We start from the raw sequence: 23,204 nt of genomic DNA, 5'->3' as shown, positions 1-23,204 counted from the left end.
AGTATAGTTCGACTGCCTCCTCCGCGACCATGAGCGCAAACACGCATGCGCCATGCGGACGGAATTATTCTCAAAATAGGGTGGAAGGATGGGGACTTTCTTTCCCTCCAGTTTAGCTCTTTCCGGAAAAGAGAAGTGCTTTCACGTTGCAACAAGTAATACCGCCCCTTCTGGACGAGTCTATGTGTTTGCTGAAATTCCTCGCAAGTTACTTCGCGCTACCACTGCACACGCTATAATGCGCTTTCAACACGTAATTGATGATGGAGCACACGTTGAGCACATTCTGTAATTGAATGAATATTAATTGATTCTGGCAGATATTTTGTCCTTCTTTAGGCCTCACAATTCTCTCTGGTGGTCAAACTTTGAACTATTTTTATTGCAGTAATCATTTCCCTATAGTCCATATAACATATATAGCAAATTGCATCAATATTCAATAAGTAGAACGGGTTCTAGAGTGGTCTGAATAGGGTCACTTTAATTATAACCACCTTGTATTTGAAAATCCTTTGTAACATGGCAGACGTCTCCATTCTCGTTTAGTTCCAGAGTTCTAGCCAGACAGATGTACGTATCCACCCTGACTGTAAACTATTGGACCTATAAAGACGGTCAGATGACTTATCGCCTCGCGTTAAAGTTCTAAATAAAATACTCAGAATCTTAAAATAAATCTTCTTTTTTAATTGTATGACTAAAGGTTACATGGTCTGTGTTCTACTCAGTATGTAGGATCATCAAAAATGATAAAATAAATTGAAAATATTACTTTACACGACAAAGAGTGCCCACAAACTGTGTTTAAGGATCACAAACTTTCACTAACAGTTACAGCTAGCAAACTGGAGATGGAATACGTAAAATAGCTACTAAGAGAAGTAATAGCGAGACGTCAGCTATAGCTGCCAAAAGATTTATCTTAAGACATCTGCGCTTAATACATGAACTTAACGTGGATATCGCTGGAAGCCGACGAAAGTAGAAATGAAAATGAAGGGAAAATACACTGGTGTGCAAAACTTAAGCAAAAGTATAATTTTGACCATAGCCATGAAATTGCAGAAAAGAAGTTTTTGCGATGAATACAATGAACACGCAATTCAGTAGAAAGTTCATACGTATGCAAATGTCAGGAAGAAAACGTCACAGGCGACGTGAGCGTACGCAAAACACGTGCGGTCGGCGGGCTCAACTCAAGTCTACAATAAAAGGAAGGACGTAGACGCAATTAAGCCATTCGCTGCAAGTGCAAGTGAGTTCTTTCTTGAAATATGGCTATAAGAAATCACCTGGATGACTTCACACCTGGAAGAATGATAGAAAAGCTGGAGGAGGGGCGCAGTGTGACCAGTGTGGCTGAAGAGTTCGGGATGAACAAAAGTGTCGTTTCGCGCGCTTGGAAAACCTTCCAAACCATAGGTACAGCTGTTAGAAAAGTTGGTGGTGGCTGTCCCAAGAAAACAACTGCAATGGATGACCGATATATCGTCCTGCAGGTAAAAAGAGCCGGAAACCAGTCAGCAAGCGCCATAGCTCAACAACTGTATACAGCAACGGGGCGACAAGTGTCGCGGTTTATTGTGTCCAGACGCCTTCACAGAGGTAGCCTATTCGCCCGCCATCCTTTATGCTGCATTCCTTTGAAAGTTGGCCATCGACGACACTGTTTACAATGGTGCAAGTAGCACGAAAACTGCGCTTCTCATCAATGGAGCAGTGTCCTCTTTATGCATGAGTGCCACAAGCGATTCTAAACGCCAGCTGATTTGGAGACAGGTCGGTTTCATCCCAGTAATGGTTTCATTCCAGGATCCGAGGATAGTTTCATTCCAGTAACATCACGTAAAGAGACCGTTACGGTGGTACTGGAGATTTCGTCTAGGGAGGCATTATGCTGAACGGGCGCACAGAGCTCCCTATTTACGACAGAGTTTCTGTAACCGGAGATCGCTATTGTCAGGAGGTGATCCATCCCCATACGGGTCTGTTCTGTGGTTGCCATTGGAGCAGACCGATTTTATGGATGACAATGCACGGCTACACCGGACTCCTGCTGTTCAGAAGCTACCGAAAAGTGACGATATCACTCGAAAGGATTGGCCAGCGTACTCCCCTGATTTAAATCCAATAGAACATGTGTGGGATGCTTTGGGGAGATGGCTTGCAAGATTACATTCTCCGGGAACATCGAACAACTGAAACAGATGGTGATTGAGGAATGGACACTCTTATCTCAAGATCTGTTGGACAGTCTGGTGCTGAGTATGGAGAGGCGGTGCGAAGCAACCATTGCAGTAATGGGAGGGCATATCCCATGCTAAGTAATATATCTGCTTGTTGTTCTTCCTCTTGTACAGACAGTCTTGTGTGACGATACTATGAGTTCAATAAAGCCTTTTTTGTTTGATTCCATACTGTTTGCATTGTATTCATTTTTGTGCACCCATGGTTTCGTCATCGTTTAAATACAAACTGCTGTCTCACATTTCTGAATTTCATGTCTCTCAGAAGATTTCTCGTGGAGCTATGGCAAAAAGAACACCTGTTGCTTAAGTTTTGCACACAGTGTAATAAGATAGCAATAAATGTAAAACTCTTCCTAGGTAATAATATACTAGCTTGATCAATTGAGCCAAACGCCTCGCCTGATTGTTTCTTCATTTGCTCTGCAAGTTTTGTTGAGAAGTAGGCATAAGGAAATCTTCTTTTTCAAGTATCCTCAAGAATTAAATTACAAGGTTGTGCGAAGAAAAAAGGTCGCGCTTTGGTAAGGTGCAGGAAACGTTTATCTTCAGAGAATTACATGTATATATATTCCTTATGTAACTAGCAAGTTTTCCATGAATCAAATACCATATTATACCTGTTCCCTTTGCAGCATAAATGAAACGTGTCTTAATCATAGAACGCGAGTCTGCCCATGAAATCATCTAAACTAAATTTCCTCCAGTTGACTTTTCGGTAGTGTCCGTTGTCAGATTTGTAAGACTTGAACTGCAAAGGCTTGTGCAAAACACGCCATAATTTTTCTTACTTGTCTTTGTTGGTATGATGCACGGACTTTGTGAGGCTTCAAGGCTAAATAGCATGCATACAAATATTTTCCGCCAGTTCATTATTGAACTTCTGCTTAGTTGTTGAGCTGGACAAATGCCAGAACGTTTGCGCTTTTTTCTCGAACAAGCCCCCCCCCCTTTAAACCGTTATATTTGGTTTGCGACGTTGTGACAGTGAGATTCATTTTTAGCAAATTTGATTCAGAAATGTCTCCAAACAACGATTACTTATAGAGGTTTTCCATGTTCAAACCTACGGTGAATTTGTTTCGTTTAAGCTGCCATTTTGAATTTTGTCATCTCTAATGAGTTTTCCAGCATTGTCAAATAAAAGGTAGAGAGTTAACCCTTCGTTTCATACTTTTATATGTAAAGTAAACTTATTATAGGGATTCCAAATATGGTTTCTTTTTGTATTGTTTGTCTTAAATTATCTTATATTTGTCAAATTTTGTCGAGAAAGGGATCTTAAAGGTTCAAATGTTTAACTATGTTAAAGTTTATCTATGCTAAAATTTGTTTGTATCCTAATAATAAATACAGATGTAAACATGGAGAGGGATATCTAGTACAAGTAAGTATCTAACAGTTCGCGAATGCTACATAATTGAAGAATGTAGAGATCTAATGCCAGGTTTAATAACGCAGAATCAGATTCAATGACAGCGCCATCAAATCGTCCATTCAATTTTAATAAATGTACTCTGCATTCCTTATAGGAAGTTCTGTATTAATCTATATAAGGCGAGAGAGGTTGCATAGATTTGTGTTATTTGAAGCTTAGGATCTGAGGCAAAAGTAGAGATCTACTTGAGTTCTCTAGAAAACGACAGTTTACAGATTTTGGTTTGGTTTATGTGATTATGGAAAAGCCTCGAGGCCTATCTGGGCCTAAAGGCCAAAGGGCCGAGAGCCGCAGTTAAGGTGTTGCAAAGCCTCAGTTTGGCCATGCCTGGTATACAACACAAAATCTTTAGTAAATTTACCTTACCTTTTATCGACTTTTGTGATGTATTCAGCGAACTTGATGACAAATTTTGGCACATTAATAATCAAGGTTTCGTTTTCTGTGATTTCATTGTTCAGTAGTCCATTGAAATATTTCAGCCAGTCAATCTGCCGAAAAATAAAACAAAAGTATTTTATACATTTATTCTTATACGGGTACTTTTCCGACATATATCATGAAGCACAAATAAGAAAATAAAATCTAGGAAAAAATAAACTTTAAAAAATAATACTTAGATTCAATAATAAAGTAGGTACTGCTAAAAATACGAAAAATATAAAATATTACTTTCATTTCCTATAAATGTTTCATTCAGACTTTTTATTTATTTTTTCCCTTCCTTCCTTTTTTCTTCCACGATTAAAATAATCGATTACAGTTTCTATCAACTATACTTAAGAACTTTCTTACTTCGTTTATTTAAGTATCTTTCTATTTTGGCCGAGAAAGCAACGACTCGTAAACTTTAAACCAATTTTTTTTCCAAAAAGAGTATTCAATATTATGTAACAAAGCAATAATTCAAACGTCAAGACAAGATTAATTTTATACTTATATTACAAGGATGACCCAAAAAGTGACTTTAAGAAGGTCAGGTGTTAAAAAACATGTATTAGACTATTATACTATAGATACATTATTTCCTATAGATTAAAATATGTAAATGTGCGGAGACTTATCGGATCTAATAAGGATACTCGAGACAACTATAAATTTTCCTGTAGAGGATTTTAGAAGGTCATTAGGATTTAGAGGTCATTGGGATTTTTGAAGTAAGAAACATGAAAAATGAGCAATGCCTTCGACGGGACTCGACCTCTCGAATACGCTCCAAGTGTGCTACCCTTATAGCACGAAGGCACGCAGAAAGGAGGGAGAAAATACTTTATGTATTATTCCTTTTAAAGGGCAACTGGGGATTAGGGGATCCAATTACTAAATCCTGGCGGTGAAGAATCATCATCCACCACGTTTTAGTTCGGGCGCCATTAGGCGTTTTAGTTCGGGCGCCATTAAGCGTTTTAGTTCGGGCGCCATTAGGCGTTCTAGTTCGGGCGCCATTAGAGTCATTAGGGTTTCTGAAGCAGGAGAAGTGAAGAATGAGCAATGCTCTCACCGGGACTCGAACTTTGGATCTCTCGAATACGTGCCGAGTGTGCTACCGTTACACCACGAAGGCATGCAGAGAAGAGGGAGAAAATAACCTTATACCCCTCAGAAAAACCTTATACTCCTCAGAAAATGTCCTCAGAAAAACCTTATACTCTTCAGAAAACGTCCTGCTACATGATCCTGAACCATTCAGCGTTCAGTGATGGATCCAGAGTAAGGAATGATTAGACTACTCAGCGAATATTACTTACAGAAATAGTCAGTAAGCAAATATTGCTTACAGAATTCATGATTAATGTAGCTTACAGAAGCAGACACTGTATTTTATACACACTATGTAGAATACATGTAGTATACACACTACGTAGAATATTTGGAAGAAAAACGTCATAAGCATACAGTAGCTAAAAATACACAATACGCCAAAAAGAGTATATTTAACTATGGTAGATGCTTTAAGCTGTATTACATAGAAAAGAAATAAATCGCTATTAGGCAACAAAAGCCTAATACCTCTTTTCCTTATAGGAAAAGAAATATTCTGTTGTTGTCTTGTCCATGTATTTCATGGAAGAATGGTTGCCAGAGTCTCAAGGAGGTTGGATATTTCCACCCCAACTTTGAGGGAGAGTACCCCGCGGAATGGTCCAAAAATTTTCGACCTCTCTCCTCTATCAACAAACCACACTAGAGGCCTTTCGGTTCACCACATATTTAGAAAGTCTCCATGCTGACTATATACATATACAGACACTATTATTGTATATTAAGACACTATACATTTATAGACATCCATGTATTTCATGGATTAATGGTTGCCTTGTCCATTCCTCGATAAAATGCATGGAAGAATGGTCAAGGCATATTTAAAGTGTCCCCATTCTGCAGAGACACTATACATTTATAGATATGCCTTTCCATGCCTTCTCCGGGATTCGAACCCGGGCCCTTCGGTACCGCAGTAGGCTCCCTTAACCACTATGGGCGACAAGAAATATTCTAGTAACAATCAAAGCGTATTTTGCCACTTTTACCCATTAGCTATAGACACGCATAATCAAAATTTAAATAGTTGATTAAATTTAATTTTAAATATGATAATTTAAGTGCTTTTATGTCTATTTGTAAGCATAAAATAATAGTTTTTTACAAGAATGCTATACATTCTGCTATGCTTGATACATGTAAAATTGTGAAAATAGCTGCCATTTTATTTAAGAATGCCAACGAAATATTTTATGAGGCAATAACTTTACCTGTGGTACCTCCTCCATAAGCTTCTTAACGGTGTACTTGTTGTACATGCTACTCATATTCCGTCTTTCCTCACGTGGCAGAGAAAACTGTGAAAAAGTAAAACTAGTTTAGAAAATGCATGCGAAGTACAAAACATGTGAATCAAGGAACGAGATACATGACTTCAGAGATCACGCGACTTATGTGCAGTTAGTGTAAACAAATAAGGCCTTTCCTCTTCTTCTTTTCTTGCGGAATGTATCTCATTTCGAAGCTTAATTAAATAATATACTTTAAGCAATAATGCAGTCTTAAGTTTGTAATACTTGCTGATTCTTGCAATTTTTTTTTACTGAACCTAAATTAGTTAATTAAAGAAGAGCAGGTTTAAAAAAATAATCAGGGAATGGCTGAAATTTTGAAATGATCACTGTATTAATTCTCATTTCCACTGCATTCCGCTCGTTATCCGAAAACTAAGTTCATATATACAGGCATTTTATAAATGAAACATAATTTTCATGTGTTGCATTAATCGATCCTTTTGTAAATGAATTAATAAATCATTTGATGGGTAAGAACATAAAGAGATTGATATTGTCATAATCTTATTTTGCTGAATGATGTTCAATAACAAATTAACTGCTTCATTTTCCTGCCATTTTGTGGCCAAAAATAAGCATATTTTTTATGACCAATTTTGTAATTTAGCCGATTACATAAATTCAAATCAGTAGTCAAAAGTTTTACAAGTATTGCATTTATTAAGGTAATTTTTAGTTACGGCGAAATTAAGGCATTTTTACTTAAAGTTGGCTTTTTTATGACGAAACTGCAGATCTAGAAAGAACATTTTACAGGAGGTAAATGTGAAAGAAGTAAATTCGCTGTGAAAGGAAATCGCGGGGCGGTGGTGGAAAAGGATTACTCGCATCCATTTTACAAAAGTCCCGAACCTGAATTAGATCATATGAGCTTTCCGTTTCGTCATCATCACTAGGGAATTCCGAAAAAGAACTTTCAGGACTACCATAATCGTTTATAGAAAATTCAGATTCCCTATCTGATCCAGTATCAGAATTGCTATTGAACAGTTACAAGCCATTTAGTGTTACCCATCGTTCTTTTATTTTCATGACAAAACTGGGAAGAAATATCAATCAATCAATGAATCAATATATCTATTGCCCGGATGTCGCCGCTAAAACGCGACGTGTCCGGCTCAGTAATAAATGTGCCGCAAGGGCGCATGATAGTAGTATGTTTGGACTGAGTAACAGGAAAAGTCGAAGTTGAAGGGAAGAAATACTATCCGCAAAGCCTAATACACTGAACACGTGCAAACAAACTTATTGAATTTCTCCACCTAATGAAAAGCGGTAAAACCTATCCTTGAATTTATTTTACAATCCATTCTCTCTCCTGGACCACTAGAGACATCTATTAGAAACACTGCAAAGTAAAAAATGTAAAAAAAGCCGGGGAATTCGGTGGATTGGTGTGGGAAAATACACTGCTCGAGCGGTGTACGGACAAATCAAAAATGTCCCTTTTCGCAACACCCGAACGGTGTTCGGGCAAAACATTTAAGTGGGTAAAACCCACAGTTAATCAATGCTAATGTTAACATAATAGCAACGTCCCTAATAGTTCCCCATTTTTCTTCTACAAAGGAAGTTGAAGCACATTTCGGAAGCCCGTATATACTTTTCTTGAATCTCTGAGAAATGAAACTGTGAAGGAAAGTTTCTTAAAAGAACTATCAAAGATTCACTAAGCGTTTCTGGAATATTCCGTAACGTAACTTTAAAAAAATGTTTCATTCTATCAGTAACTATTCTAATGCATCACAGGTAGTTTTATGCCAAATTATATGAAAAATTATTGAACACACACGTTGTCCCTTGAGCTCCGTCCAGATGGTGGTATAAGTGTCACAGAGACTTAGTCATGAGGCATAAAATGCGGGAGTTTCGTTCACACCCGCGAGACAGGGTATAAGCCGTAGCGAATTAGAGAAGCTAAATTCGTGTATGCTTGGATTTGTGTTTACAGCTTTTCCGCTCTGTTTTCTCTTTCAGATTTCTCGCGTTCGCTGTGATTGGTCGACTTTTATACCAAGTCGGCATAAAGTTGGAAACTTCGTATTTTATGCCAAAGCCCTAAACCAGTTTTTGTGACGTAGCACGATTTGGTTGCCTAGCAAGGAACCTCGGCTTAAACCAGTTATAGCATTTATACTCCGGCTGAACGGAGCCTTATAACTAATTCCCTGAATTTTTATAATTATGGGCAGAAATTTCAGTTGGATAGCTTTGAAATTCCTACTCACTGGATATTAAGTAATACAAAGAACGAACTGTAGATCCTTATGAAATAATCATAATACATATAATGAATAGGAAAATGAGACAGGTGAGTATGTCTAAGAAAAGTAAGCAGATTAATGAAATGAAAGGAAGAGTCTTTACTACTTACATTGGCGAGCATGATTTCGAAATCAAGGGCTTTTCGAAGTTCTTCCTCTGATGTACTTTCATCTGCACCCAGCTGATTGGCTGCTTTCACCATCAATTTGAAGTAAGCAGCTGTAGAAGAATCATTTAATCCCCGCATTAAATAGGTACGATCTGGCATTCCTAATGATGTCTGGTCCAGCTTGAAAAAGAAATCAAAAATAGTTTTATGTGGGTTGGCTATGAAAACAAAATTCAGCATTACTTTTTTTTAATGGAAAGTGCTATGTGATTGACTTTTTTGGAAACAATATTTCATGCAATCTTTTTTCTTTTTAACCAAGAGGTAAGCCATTTTTTAATGAAAGTCTGAAGTATGATTAAAATGAAGTATGATAAACAAATTTAGAAGTACTGATGTGACGTAGAAACGCAAAAATACTATTGACATAGATACTTGATAGCTTAGAATGTAGATCCAGTGAAGATCAAGAATTCTGATTGCGTAGAAAGCTAAAATGTTCAATCCCTAATGCCTAGGAAACTTGGCAGCCGAGTAAGATTAAATAGTCATTTTTTTATTTCAATTGACATTCGTGGCCACAATTTACTTGGCAGTCTAATCTGCCTATACAAGAATATTTATATTTTTGAATACTCCTGAGATAGGAAGAGAGGCAGACTAAAGTGCGCTGTTATCCAATATGGAAGCTCACCAAGAGGAAGGTTTTGGTTTAGGTTAGAAAGGTTTCAGCTGTCAAAATTTAGAGCTTAGGTTCAGAACTAGCTACGTCATCGACGTTACGGAAGGCATGGAACATAGATTAATCTGGAAATGGCGCAGTCCAGAAAAGTTGTTATTTTTTTAATACAGAGAGGAAATACACAAATTAAAAATAAGGAATTATGAGGCTATTATTAAATTAAATTATAAAACTGATGCACATATTTTTATCGTGTATATATATAGATGATAATTCGCAACATTCCAAGAGAGTTCCTCACATGAAATGTTTTATCACTAGACAATGCAGGGAGTACAAATTTGAGAGAAAAGAAAGATCGGATAAGGAAGAAAAAGGAGGGAGCAAATAAGAAGTTCAGTTATGGAAGCTGGTCTCTATTTCCAGTGATCCTGTAAGGTAATTTTTAACCGTATATTGATCTACTCTATGATTTTAAGACTTAACGCCCCACAGACGTATACATATAACTGTTTTTTTATTATCTGTATCATCGATTGTCTTACAACATTCAGTAAACTCCGCCAAATATTAACAAGCAGAATGTATTAGCTAAGAAACCAGTAATAGTTAAAGTAGATTTTATTTCAGAAGATTTATAGTTGGTTTTCTTACAGTCGCTTTTTCTCGAAGTATTATTCTTTAACTCTTTTACTTGAAATTAGGCAGAACTCACTTTCAGGTTTATTCTACCAAATTCAACCCATAAATTTAGATGAGTTTAAATTTAAGTTGACATGCTTCTGTACCATTGATTTATGATAAAAATATTCATATGATTAGCGTTTCATAGTAGTTCATGTGCTCAAACAGGTTAAGCACGAATATTAAGAATTCTGAGCTATGCCTGTAGGTTGGGCTTAGTAAATTAGTAGATATTTCGTCACGTGCAGCATGCTTTTACTGTACTGCATTGAAGCACGTTTAAACTCCCTTCTATAGAATTTACAATCATATTAAGGAATTTAGACCTACTTAGCTATAATGACATGAATTCTTGAGGATCAAGAAGAGTTTAATACTAATCTTTATTCCTCTTCGTCATACTCTTCTTTTCATAATACTGATTTAATTTGAGCATTTAGAGGCATATTTACGGAATGGTACACCAGGTACTCACTTCTATGATGTGAGCCGTGTTGTTCCTGTAGTCCGCTGTTACAGACAAGTCTATCAGGATATCGTGACTGTAGCCAAGCTGACGGAAACGAATAAGGGTATCAATCCAGTCGAAAGAGGCTTCATCCCATTTTTCTCCTTCTACAACAGGCCAGCCCCCGAGATCTTTCAAAGCTTTCTTCAGAGGTTCGCTGCCCGATTTCTCGATGCTTTCTGTTCGCAAGAAATGTTTAGTGAGGCACAGACAGGACAAAAATGTTTTATTGTTCATGCACATTTACTACTGTTATGCAATTTAATTTCCTTTCTGGTAGGACATATTCACAAAAGCAGTGCTTTGCACTCACAAGTGATATAATGTTCGTTTATTGTTTAACATTTAATTATTTCTTACCATACAAGCAAAAATAAAAAACATTAAATGAGACAAAAGTGTGAAACTGTATAAAATGATGTCAACGCAAGTCTTAGTTTTAAATACAAATTGAATAGATTGCATTATACTCCTGCAGAATGAAACAAGCAAAACTTTGTTTCAACGAATTTTATTTAGTTCGGTAAATTGCTAGGTTCTTTTGATCTTCCTTCTTTTCGATTGGTTAATTTACTTAAAATAGATCGTCGAATGCAAACTTTTTTCCGATAATCGATAGTTGTATTTTTGTACTTAAATCTTTTCTAAATTCTTTTGCTTCTAGAAGTACGATTCGCTATTGTTACTATCAATACTTTAGAAAGTTATATTGTCATTATCTATCTATGTTCTCTTAGAGCGTTTCTATGTGGACGCAGAGGTCTTTACTAAATATAAATAAACCGTAGTAAGTCTAGTAAGTAACCGTATATATGAGTAATATAAGTAAACCGTAGTAAATCTAGTAAGTAACTGTATATATAAGTAATGTAAATAAACCATAGTAAGTCTAGTAAATAACCGTATATATAAGTAATATAAGTAAACCGTAGTAAGTCTAGTAGTTTAGTAAGTCATACTAAAGTATTTTTTTCTGAAATGACTTTTTAATATTTGCAAAACGAATTCTACAAATTCATAAAAAAGTTCCATTTTAATTTTGAATAAAAACATTTTCTTAAAGCTTTATTTTTCTGCTGAACTATTTTAAAGTCTATACATTTAAAAAGGGTTTAGGAAAAGCTCTTTTTTAGCTAATATTACAAATTTAATTTGAATTAATTTTAATCGTAAAATGTTGTCTAATTTCTGTCTTTTTAAATATTGTTGCGTTATTTTCTTCCTTCACATTCGTACGGGGTTCGTAGATTTGGAGTGAATAACGACGACACTTGATGAAGTATAGGAACACACTTTATTTACCAATATTAATCAGGACAGCTCCAAAACACTTTTACAGTCGTCGAAGATCTACTATAAACACGCTGAAACAATCAGCGACACAGCCTTCACACTGTCAGGTAATAACGGTGGAGATAGCTTCACTGCAAAGCACCAGAGTACAGCTCTCTACTCTGCTCGGTTGTTCTTGGAGCTCCACGTACTCTCAAGACTCTCCGCGCTACAACTCGCGATGCACTCGACGACACACAGAGCACAGCCCCCGACTCTTCGGTTCAGTCGTTCCGGGAGCTTAACACACTCTTTCGACGATGCACTAACCGCGATACACTAAGAACTCTTCGATGCACTCGACGACCAACTCGGCGCTAGACTTCGAGACACTCACTCAATGGCTGATTATCAGCTCGCTAGACAAAGCAGACTAACCAACTCGCACTAACTCTCCGCGTACCAGCAGGGTTTATATAGTTTTTGATTTGTGTTCGAGAACATTCTGGGCTAAATCGATAAGAATTCCTTCCAGAAGGTTCTCCATCCGTGCACGGCATATCGCCAGTTTTGTCGCCAAATGGGCGATTTCTCGCCAAATGTGGCAACCTCGTCTTCTGTTGCCATTTTATGGCAACCATAAACCTGCTTTGCGGGGAAGCTATCTCATCGCGTCTGTACATTTCGTAACAGTATATACCAGAAGATACGTCGCCAGCTGAATTAATAGCAAAAATGCAATAAATGTAACAGTTTATCTGCCTTTACAGTTTACACTGCAGTGCAATGTATAATGCCTGCATATTTCACTCTATTATACGTTAAATGCATGATAAATACGTTGCGTTGATATATGCAGTTATCTTACTCATTGCTTCACATTTTCGTTCATTTACCAATAAGTGCATATTTCTATCGATATTTCCTCTATGATAAATATTTTCCCATTGATCAGACAACTCGCTAATGTGCCCTTTAAGTGCTGCAGCAGCCTGATCAGTGATGCACTCACTCATACACATGGCATGAAATTCAATATAATCCTTGAGTATATTTTAGTAAGAAAAATGTGAAGACCAATTGCTAGAGAAAGAAACGAAGACAAATTCTTTCATAAAAATAGAGAAAATGATTACTTTAGAAGCAATTTTTAAAAGCTTTCTTTTCGTGTTGGCTAAACAAAATGTATATTTACACGTATTCAACAACACCAGCTTTCTTTCTATTTCAACACCAACTTTCTTGGAAATAGTGTGCCTTAATTTTTAAGGTGGTTGATTTAAGCTATGTAAATCTGGGGAGTTTAAGATAATTAGCATGTATACATGTTATAATAATAAATTTTAAAAATGCCTCAGAATCATATTCATAATATATTTTAAGTTATTTACATTTATTTATAATATGATTGTGAAATCGAAAGCGACTATGATTTCCAGTAATTTTTCAAGAGTATTACTTACAAGCTTTTTAATATGGTAAAATCAAACGAAATGTGTATTATGTTATTGATATTTCGTTTGCATATGCACAGAGCTTTTGCTTAATAATTTAGATTTCGAAATTATACAGTGCAGAACTATATTGCTCGAGATATGATGATTTTTTTAATGTTAGAGATGCTTAATATATTATATCGAACGAAAAAAAAATGAAAAATAAAATAGCTGGTTAGCCATTTAGAGATCAAAACATCTTGATTATTTGAGTCATATATAATACATAAATATTAACGAGTCCATTTTTATTTAATTCAAAATTAAGACTTACTGAGATCCAGGCAAGAGTCGTACATTCCTTTTATCATGTGAATGAAATCTGGTTCTGTTCCTGTCACTTTCTTCTCGAGCAGAACTAGAAGTAAAATGACATTATTTAGATGATTTTTAACTACATATTTACATTTGATTCTTTTCCTAAATGATCCACATAAATTCTCTATACTGATACTTACCTCTATAAGTTGGTAGACATTTATATAATTAAATATAAATTACGTATTTTGCAACGAAAAACATAAGCTCACACAATTAACCCTTTCCGCACGCTACCTTTTAAAGTCGGAGTTTTGATTAAAAAAAAAAAAAAGTACGCAGTCTAATTAGGCCTGGAGGAGTACACAAGTCAAATTTTGTGAAGTACACAAGTTAATTCTGTGGGTGGTTCACTAGAGCTTCGAAAAGAGTGCTGAAACGAGCATTGTTGTCAATGAAATGATCGATGAGATGCGGAGAAACAATGAATACAGACTCTCAGTTGTTCGCCGTTTGATTTTAGGCAAGATTTCAAGGTAAAATTTTAACTTATATAGAATAAAGAGATTTAGCATATAGCCAAAAAATAACATAGAAATTTCTTTTCAAACAATTCCTTTTATACCCTAAAAAAATCCAAAAGATTTCTTTGAAAAATGAGGGTCTTAAAAAACTAAACATGGCTAAAATATATGGACTGGTTTGTGTTGAGCTGCCATCTACTAGAAATGAATAAGGTTCAGAGTAACCTATAGTAACCTATAAATCCTTTTTGATTCAATTTTTCTGTGCGTACAGAAAGAAAGTTTTATTTGTGTCCAGACCGGACACACTGTGCCGCAAAGGGTTAACTCTCTTATATGAGATATATCCTTTCTTCGTCCTGTTTATTCGCAGTGGATTTGATGGATACATTTGTCTGCAATATTCTCTACATTGTATCCCATAGAAAAGCAAGCTTCTTTTGCTCTCTTTTTAATCGGAGTTTACACAATTAGCTGGAATTATCTCAGTCACTACGTCAGAGCTTATTTTAGTGTTTTTCACGTAGGCCCATTTTCATAAAGTCTACTGATTTCAGTGAGGCAGCCATAATGCTTCAGTACATCGATGTCGGTTATCTTTATGCATTGCGAACTGCCTGCAGTTGCTCAAGATAACTAAAGGAGCTTTTTCAGATATAGAAGATCAAAGATGTAGAAGATATTTCAGATATAGGTCTCAAGATAGCACAAGAAGCGTTTTTCAGATATAGAAAAAAACGCTGTTAAAATGGGGTGCGTTCTTTAATGACAACAGTGATACTTGGCCTGACACTGACATTGAGGAAAGTGATCAGAATTCGAAAGTTTCTGATAATGATACAATATTGAAGCAGGCCGTCAATTGAAAATAGAAATGTCCTGCAATCAGGTATGTTCCAAAATTTCTGCCGAGCAAAACGAAAACATGATAGACAAGAAGATCCACCAGGAAAGGACATCGTGAAGGTACATGTTACCGGGTACATGGAATAAAAAATTCTTTGCTTGCAGTACCATGTATTAAAATATTCTATCCTAAAAGTAGTAGTTAGTTATATTAAAATATTCTTTACATCTAAAATATGTTATTCATTTATAGCCCATTTTTTTATTTCAGTCATTAGCTAACTATATAAAAACCTATTTCCGCCTGTTATCGCCGTACAATCTGAGCATGCGGTTGCCAATGCTCGAGAAATTTACCCAATGGGTAAAAGGCACGTCCCTGGAAAACTACCCACTTAAGAGTCAAGCTGGAGATCAACCATCTGCATGGCTTCCATTCTGTATGTTTTAATAGCGAAAAGTACTTCACATTATGCGTAGAAAATCATCTTCACCTGTTTTTATATGGCCTGCATAAGAGAATTGAGGAAGATATACTGAAAATCCTCGGTGAGCTCAGAGTTAATTATTGCCAGTTATTAACAATATATTTTGGAACTACTGAGGATATACTTGACTGGAGGTTTTTGGCGGAACAATCAACCATTTTTACAAATGACGTAATCATTTTTGATGTTCATTAGCGTATAAGGATTCTGCTATCCACGAGCAGACAGCCCAGTTTTCCCCAGCTTCGAAATGCAGCCGAGAAGAGCGATTCAGCTGACAATCAAACTGCTATAATATTAGCCGAAAAGCTACAGGTATCTGTGTTTTTCTTTCCGTATCTACAAGACAAGTTAAATCTGGTGTGGATTTCCTTCATGAGTAGTTGAAGGCATTGATAAAGATGCATACTGCGGAAGATAACGGTAGGTTGCCCGGAAAATAATGCAGGTTTTTGCAATTGTTTATCTTTCCTGTACATTTTTAACACCAAAAATATTTTGAATTGAATTATTTTCATATCATTTTTTATATATCATTTTGAAGCTCTATTTGCGCTCTATATTTCTATAATAAACATTCTGTTCCAAAACTATTTTCAAAAATACTTACTAGGTGTTTTTTAGACGTCAAAACGGGATTTTCGGCAAATTTACTTTTATGAGTACAAGCTAGGTCACAGCGCAGTACAAACGGCTCGAAATGTCAACTAAGAAGGGGGTGAGAAAAGTGTTAATGAATTTACAGTTCACGGAGATACCAAAAGTTTCGTCGGGGAAAATTTGACCTGGAGCATCGTGGACGCTCTTCAGCTGTTGATGACGCTAATTTGAAGACTTAAGTTGAAACAAAACCCGTGCACAATTGTTCGAGAGATTGGCATAAGCAAAACAATTTCTGATCACTTGAATCATATAGGAAAGTCAAAGAAGCTCGATAAATGGGTGCCTCACAATTTGAGCGAAAATAAAAAAAATCGCCGTTTTGAAGTGTCGTCTGCTCTTTTTCTCCGCAACAAAAACGGCCCTTTTCTTGATCGAATTGTTACGTGCGATGAGAAATGGATTCTCACCAACAACTGGCGACATTCGACATTCGGCTCAGTGGCTGGACCGCGGTCAGACACCACAACACTTTCCAAAGCCAAATTTGCACCAAAAGAAAATTATGGTGACTGTTTGGTGGCTTGCGGTTTGTCTCGTCCACCACAGCTTCCTAAATCTGGGCGAAACTATTACAGAAGATAAGAACTGTCAGCAAATCAACGAAATGCACCAAAAATTGCAACGCATTTGTTCGGCATTGGTCAACAGAAAGCGGCGAGTTTTTCTCCATGACGATGCTCGGCCGCACGCCTACAGAAATTGGATGAATTAGGATACGAGATTCTCCCTCTTCCCCCATGTTCGCCTGACCTCTCGCCGACCGATTACCGCTTTTTCAAACATCTGGATAACATTCTGCAGAAGAAATACTTCAGAAACCAAGACGAGGTCGAAAACGCCTTTGACAACTTTATCGAGTATAGAACTCTATACTTTTATTCTACCGGCATAAATAAACTTATCTCGTTGGCAAAATTGCATTGATTCGGCTGGTGCTTACTTCGATCAATAAAATTGTTTTTGAGTTGAGTTATGATACTTTAAAGATGTAGGTTAAAAAACTGCATTATTTTCCGAACAACCTAATATATTACCTGTCTTGAGTTTTTATGGTCTTATGCCAGCTATATCGACTTATGTTACTAAGGTTTTACTTAAGATGGGCCTCACTTTAATATTTTGCTTAAATCTTACCCTTTTAAATTATATTAACGCGTTTATGCCATAAATAACCCGCTTTCATTCCATAAATAACAGCAGCATAAACTCGACGTTTATGCCGTTATTTATGGGTGCATACGCCCATATATTTATTTAAAAAAATTTCTTAATTGCTTATCATTTGGAAGCTCAGAACTTAAAGGTTTAGGCAAAGCGAGAATTGAAGTTTCTCAACAAATAAGGATGTCTCAGATTCTGTGTAGCGATATCTAAAATTACTTGAATTTGATTCTGTTTGAAGGTATGTAGAGGTGCTTAAATTCAATCTTCAGGCAATTTTTAACGCTACATATCTTGATAACATTATTGTGGTTAGGTGAATGAAACTCGAAAAAAATGACAGCGGAGTTGATGTATTAATCTTCTATTTAGGTGTTTAATAAAAAGAAATTATTGTGCATTCTGTTCTTACCATAAATTACTACCAATTCGTGCAGATATGGAAATTCGGTTATTTTAGAAGTCTTTTACTCGCATTTAAAATCACCAGTGGTGCCACAAATATTTTACCCTTACTCTATTTTAAATCATTATTTTCAATAAATACTGGATGCGGGGTGTACGGTGGGATTGCACGTTGCACCATAATAGATAACTCTAGATCTTTTGGAAAACTTCAGTTGCTCATCTTGTCAACCATTCTTTGTAAACTGTTATAAAACTTTCAATTTTTTTAGGGTTAGTTAGTATGGGGTGACATTACCAGTTGACTCCTAATACATCGCTGGTGTCCCCATACTTTTACCTACACCTAAACCCATTTCCCTATCTTAACTGTGTTTAGAAGCGTTTGTATTTTATAGATTCTGACGCATAATTTTTTCAAATTTAAATCTGCTATTTATATATGGAACTATAGATAGAATTAGGTCTGATAATCTGCGAGAGCACTTAATAAATTCTGATTCTCTCCTAAGATAAAACACAAAAACGCAGAAAAAATAATCATACGAGAACATGATGAGACCATTGCAAAAGATAGGAAAAGCCCCATATTATTCCGTCTCGAGTCTGAGGCTTAATGTATATCTGTAAAATGTCCAGAATAGTTCTGTTTCTACGGCTTTCCTAAAAATAATCGTAACTAGCGTCAAAATACTCAGAGCTTATTGTTTTTAAACTTTTTTTGATCCAATGAATACTTTTTTCCCCAGTAACGAAGAATGGAATACTTAGTGTTATTAAGATTTAAGTTCTTTGCTCATTGTTACGCGCCTTATTATGAAGCTCTAAGTACAATTAGGAGATAAAAAAAAAGTTTCAAATATGTTTTGCTTGTTAGGGAATATCATATATGCATATACACTGCATCCATTTGATACAAACTAGAATATAGTACCCATTTCTTTGTCATAGGTTTTCCCTCTGAAAACGCCAACCCATTAACGAAAGAAATGGGAACTGACATAATATTCGGAGACAGTTTAATGTTTTATTTCCTAACCAGTCTCATCTCCTCAAGGTAATGCGTTTTCTTTGGCAAACAGATGGTTTTTTTCGAATATTTAAACATGGTTTCCTCTAAGCTGAAACGTGTACTAACCTCTAAGTTTAAGATTGAGATCGTCTTGAACTTCAGAAAAAACAGAAACGGATGATCTATCCTCCGAAATGGCGTGCCTATCTAGCCAGCCACCGCAAGCGAACTGGTAGAAATCATCGCAAGGATCCGCCTTGTCATCTAGATTGGACAAGATGTCGGCAGCTGAAAAGGAAATAGAAAATTATCAGTTAGATGAGAATAATTTAGATTATCAGTGTAAATTATCATATGAAACACTGGGACGGAAGTTCCGAAGGTATAGACTGAAGCTCTTTTGGAAGACTGATAAAAAAAATCCTTGACGTGAGAGCCAAACCTTATTACTAAAATTGAGGAAAATCACAGCAACAAAATCAGGGAAGGAATAATTTTGTTAAAAATTACCACAAAATCAGATCTCATATTGTAGAGTTATTACATTATTTTAAAGCAGGAGATGTGAAAAATATGCAATACCCCCGAATTAGGACCTCTCGAATACACACCGAGTGTGTTTCCAGTTACGCCACGAAGGCATGTTGAAAGGAGGGAGAAAATATCTTATATACTCCTCTTTATTATTATTATTATTATTAAAGGATGACGTGAGATTGGGTAACCTAATGGCCAAATCCTGGTGGTGACGAATTATCGTCCACCATCTATTTTTTAGATCGGGCAGCACTGTAGAGTCATTAGAAATTTTTGAAAGCAGGAGCCATGAAAAATTTGCAATACCCTCTCCGAAACTCGAAACTGGATCTCTCGAATACTCGCCGAGTGTGCTTCCAAATACACCCCGAAGGCACATGGAAGAGAGGGAGAAAATACCTTAAAATACAACTAAATAAGTGGAGCTCTTGTTGTCTATTATATATGAGGGATTTATTTAATCCCGCTGTTCAATTTCTCGAACCTTTTCCCCATTTGCTATTTTTACTCCTCTAGAATATACTGTACATATAATCAATTTCAAAGTGAAAGAAAAAGTGGAAACAAAATGAAATTTAGTGTCAAAAAAACAAAAGTTATCCTGATTATCCAAGCTACGTGAAGTTGGTGAAATCATCCAATTAGTTTCACTGAACGGTAAAAATGTTTAAAATTAAAGGAAAAGTATCCAAATCAAAACTATTAAAACTACAGTATAATCATATCCTAAAGTATTTTCCAAATAGCAAAATGCATGAAAAAAGGAAATTAACCTCCTTTGTTTAACGCTTCAAAGAGAACTTGTCAAGGGAAAAGTGTTTGAAGCATTAACCGCAGTCGATTAATGAATTCCGAATACATGCTTCGTTCCTCTGAATCATTTGAGACTTAACACATATGTGCGAGTGTGTATATATATATATATATACTCTACGACCATTCACATATGCATTTTTTTAAAAAAATGTTTAATTTAATTTAATTTTAATTTATTAAATTAGTAGATTTATTTTCATGATCAATTTATTCCCCATGTGTAACGTATACACGTTACACATGGGGAAAACCACGAAAACACCCATGCAGCCAGCCCGTTCGCGGGATTCGATCCTCGGACCGAACTACCAGTGTTCAGCGACTTTACCGCTCGGCCGCTGGTGGGCTCAATTTGCTTTTTCATGGATAGATTTTGCACTTGATTTGCTTATGCTTCTGAATTTAAATGATATTGTAGATTAGTTCGAGAATTAAATCTTTTACATGTTTGCATATTTTTAAATTATTTAAAATTATTTTTGGCTTTTTTTAGAATTTAAATTTGCTTTTTTATGTGGTGTGGTGTGGTGTATTTAATTATGGCAAAGCACACTAGGGCTATCTGCCTAAGGGGAGGGATGCCTTTCGTGGAGGACTTTCTAAGGGAAACTGGCTCGTATACACGTTACACATGGGGAAAACCACGAAAACACCCATGCAGCCAGCCCGTTCGCGGGATTCGATCCTCAGACCGAACTACCAGTGTTCAGCGACTTTACCGCTCGGCCGCTGGTGGGCTCAATTTGCTTTTTTACTTTTATATGTATTTGTTAAGAATTTAAATTTGTTTAAATATATATATATGTAATGATATTTTTAAATTAATTGATTAAATTAAATTCTAATAATATTGCTTAATAATGTGATGGCGATTCTCTACCTAAATTGCATCCCTGTTCCTAAATTTTGGCGAAATCCTTTCTTTAGCATAAAATATATTAACCTGTTGGCGCCCGCCAAATCGCCAAACTCATAAATCTGTCATATTACATAAAGTACTTAAGAACACTCCTGATGAGAAGATAGCGTCACCTCGTGATTTCAATTAATATCGCTGATTGGAGGAGCTTCGTGACGTACACATATGTATAAGTAGGGCTTCTGCTCAAGGTACGAGGAGAACGCTTACGAGATGGATGCTAAAATAAACCTACCACTTTATATTCCAAAATTTGTCTCATTCCTGTTGCCCCGGCTGCACAAAACAAATAATGTATGAGAAATTACATTTCATATATATATATATATATTTAAACAAATTTAAATTTGGAAAGACAGTTAATCGATTAAGCGGATCTTAATTTAACTTATGTTACTCTGCGTTATTTGTATTACTTTTTACGCTTTCAGATATGCATAATTTGGCCAACTATGAACTGTGTATACTCCATCTTTCTTGTGAATTATTTGGAAACGAAACCATGTTCTATGATTCTTTGACTGCCATAATGCATTATGCATAAGCTAAGCAGTTACACATCACGATAGAATTCAAAATACAGCTTGTGTTCCTTAAATTTGATTTTAAATTATTATATGCCCAATTATTTTCCTTCGAACTATCATAAGTTACATCTACATGGGTTTAATGTTTCAAAATAATTTGTTCTTTTAAATGCAGTTTAGGAGAACGGAGTCATCAAGCAGAGGGAATATTACTTTGTAAGAATATATTTTGTAAGGCTACATGATCTGTGAAATAGGTATTAAAAATCGCAGGAGGCGGCTTCGTAGTGTTTGACTGTATATCGAGAATAGCCAGTTAGAATTTGCTTTTGAAACAAGTATTTATCTTTTTTTTTTTTAAACAAAAGGTTTTGCTTTATACAAAAATTAATTTATTTTCAAGGAAAGATATATTTAAATGTTTATTTTATCAAGAAACTCTTAAACAAGTTTTAAGACATTAGGGTAAAATAATAAAGTCAAATTATTCATTCATTGTTTAATTATAATTCCAAAACTTCACACCTTCGTGATAACGTACAATTCAAAGATGTCCGAGAACAGTTTATAGATTATGATGAATTATTGATTCTAAACAGATAAATGCATGCTGCTAGTAGCTATTTATACAGTGAAATTAATTACATATTGTTATACGAAAATTTAAAAAATATTACTGATTAAAAATCAGTTTCAAATTTGACAACAGTCTTCTAAAATGTATAGGCTATAATATAGTGTGAAATGAAATCTTGCGCAGATAAAATATTATAAAATGAAACAACAGTAAATACGCAAATCGAACAGCTGTTCAGTTCATTTGAGGTTAAAGGAACTTTATTATCGGCATCAAGGATTTATTCTCCCCCAAACCGTAGATAAGTGACAATCGAGAATTTATGTTTTAACTGTTAGTCTTGAAACTGCTAATGAAGTCTCTTCAATCTTTAGCTCATCTGTGGTTTGGTTTATTGAGATTACGGCAAAGTACATTAAGGCTATCTGCCTAATCGGAGGAATGCCTTCGTGGAGGACTTTCTAAGGGAAACTGGCTCGTATACACGTAAAACATTGGGAAAAACCACGAAGACGCCCATGCAGCCAGCCCGTTTGCAGGATTCGAACATCAGACCGAATTACCACTGTTCAGAGACGTTACCGCTCGGTAGCCGTGCGACTATCTTAACTGTGTGAATTTCCTAATGACTCTCATCACTTCGCAGCATATTATTTGGAACTTGTTAACTTTATTTATGCCTTTAATAATACTGGAAATACTCAACAATCAAAATGATTACGTTTTTCCTCCTTAGGTTATAAAGGTATTTTCTCGCTCCTTTCCGCATGTCTTCGCGGTGTAATTGGAAGCATACGGACACATATTCGAGAGATCCATGCTTCGAATCCCGGCGAGGGCACTGAACATTTTTTACGTCTCCTGCTTCAGAAATCTCTATTGACTCTACAAGTGGCGCCCGAACTGAAAATTGATGGACGATAATTCGTCA

General features: G+C 35.8%; 1 protein-coding gene across 1 annotated transcript in view; it reads right to left on the bottom strand.

Annotated features, from left to right (window-relative positions):
* The window catches only part of LOC118199979 (neprilysin-2-like), a 127,122-nt gene that overhangs the window by 40,544 nt on the left and 63,374 nt on the right, over window positions 1-23,204 (bottom strand). Inside the window, exons 4-9 of the mRNA XM_035371884.2 lie at window positions 19,024-19,185; window positions 13,815-13,898; window positions 10,740-10,951; window positions 8,899-9,078; window positions 6,441-6,527; window positions 4,054-4,178 (exon numbers count right to left, since the gene is read on the bottom strand). Coding sequence (XP_035227775.1) covers window positions 4,054-4,178; window positions 6,441-6,527; window positions 8,899-9,078; window positions 10,740-10,951; window positions 13,815-13,898; window positions 19,024-19,185 — 850 coding nt within the window. The remainder of the gene's footprint in view (window positions 1-4,053; window positions 4,179-6,440; window positions 6,528-8,898; window positions 9,079-10,739; window positions 10,952-13,814; window positions 13,899-19,023; window positions 19,186-23,204) is intronic.

This window comes from Stegodyphus dumicola, chromosome 3, assembly GCF_044657685.1.
Source record: "Stegodyphus dumicola isolate Sdum_Otavi_A_Nest chromosome 3, ASM4465768v1".
In the NCBI taxonomy this organism is placed as follows: Eukaryota; Metazoa; Arthropoda; class Arachnida; order Araneae; family Eresidae; genus Stegodyphus; species Stegodyphus dumicola.
Note: the sequence above shows the minus strand (reverse complement) of the source record. Positions and strands in the feature narration are given on the sequence as shown.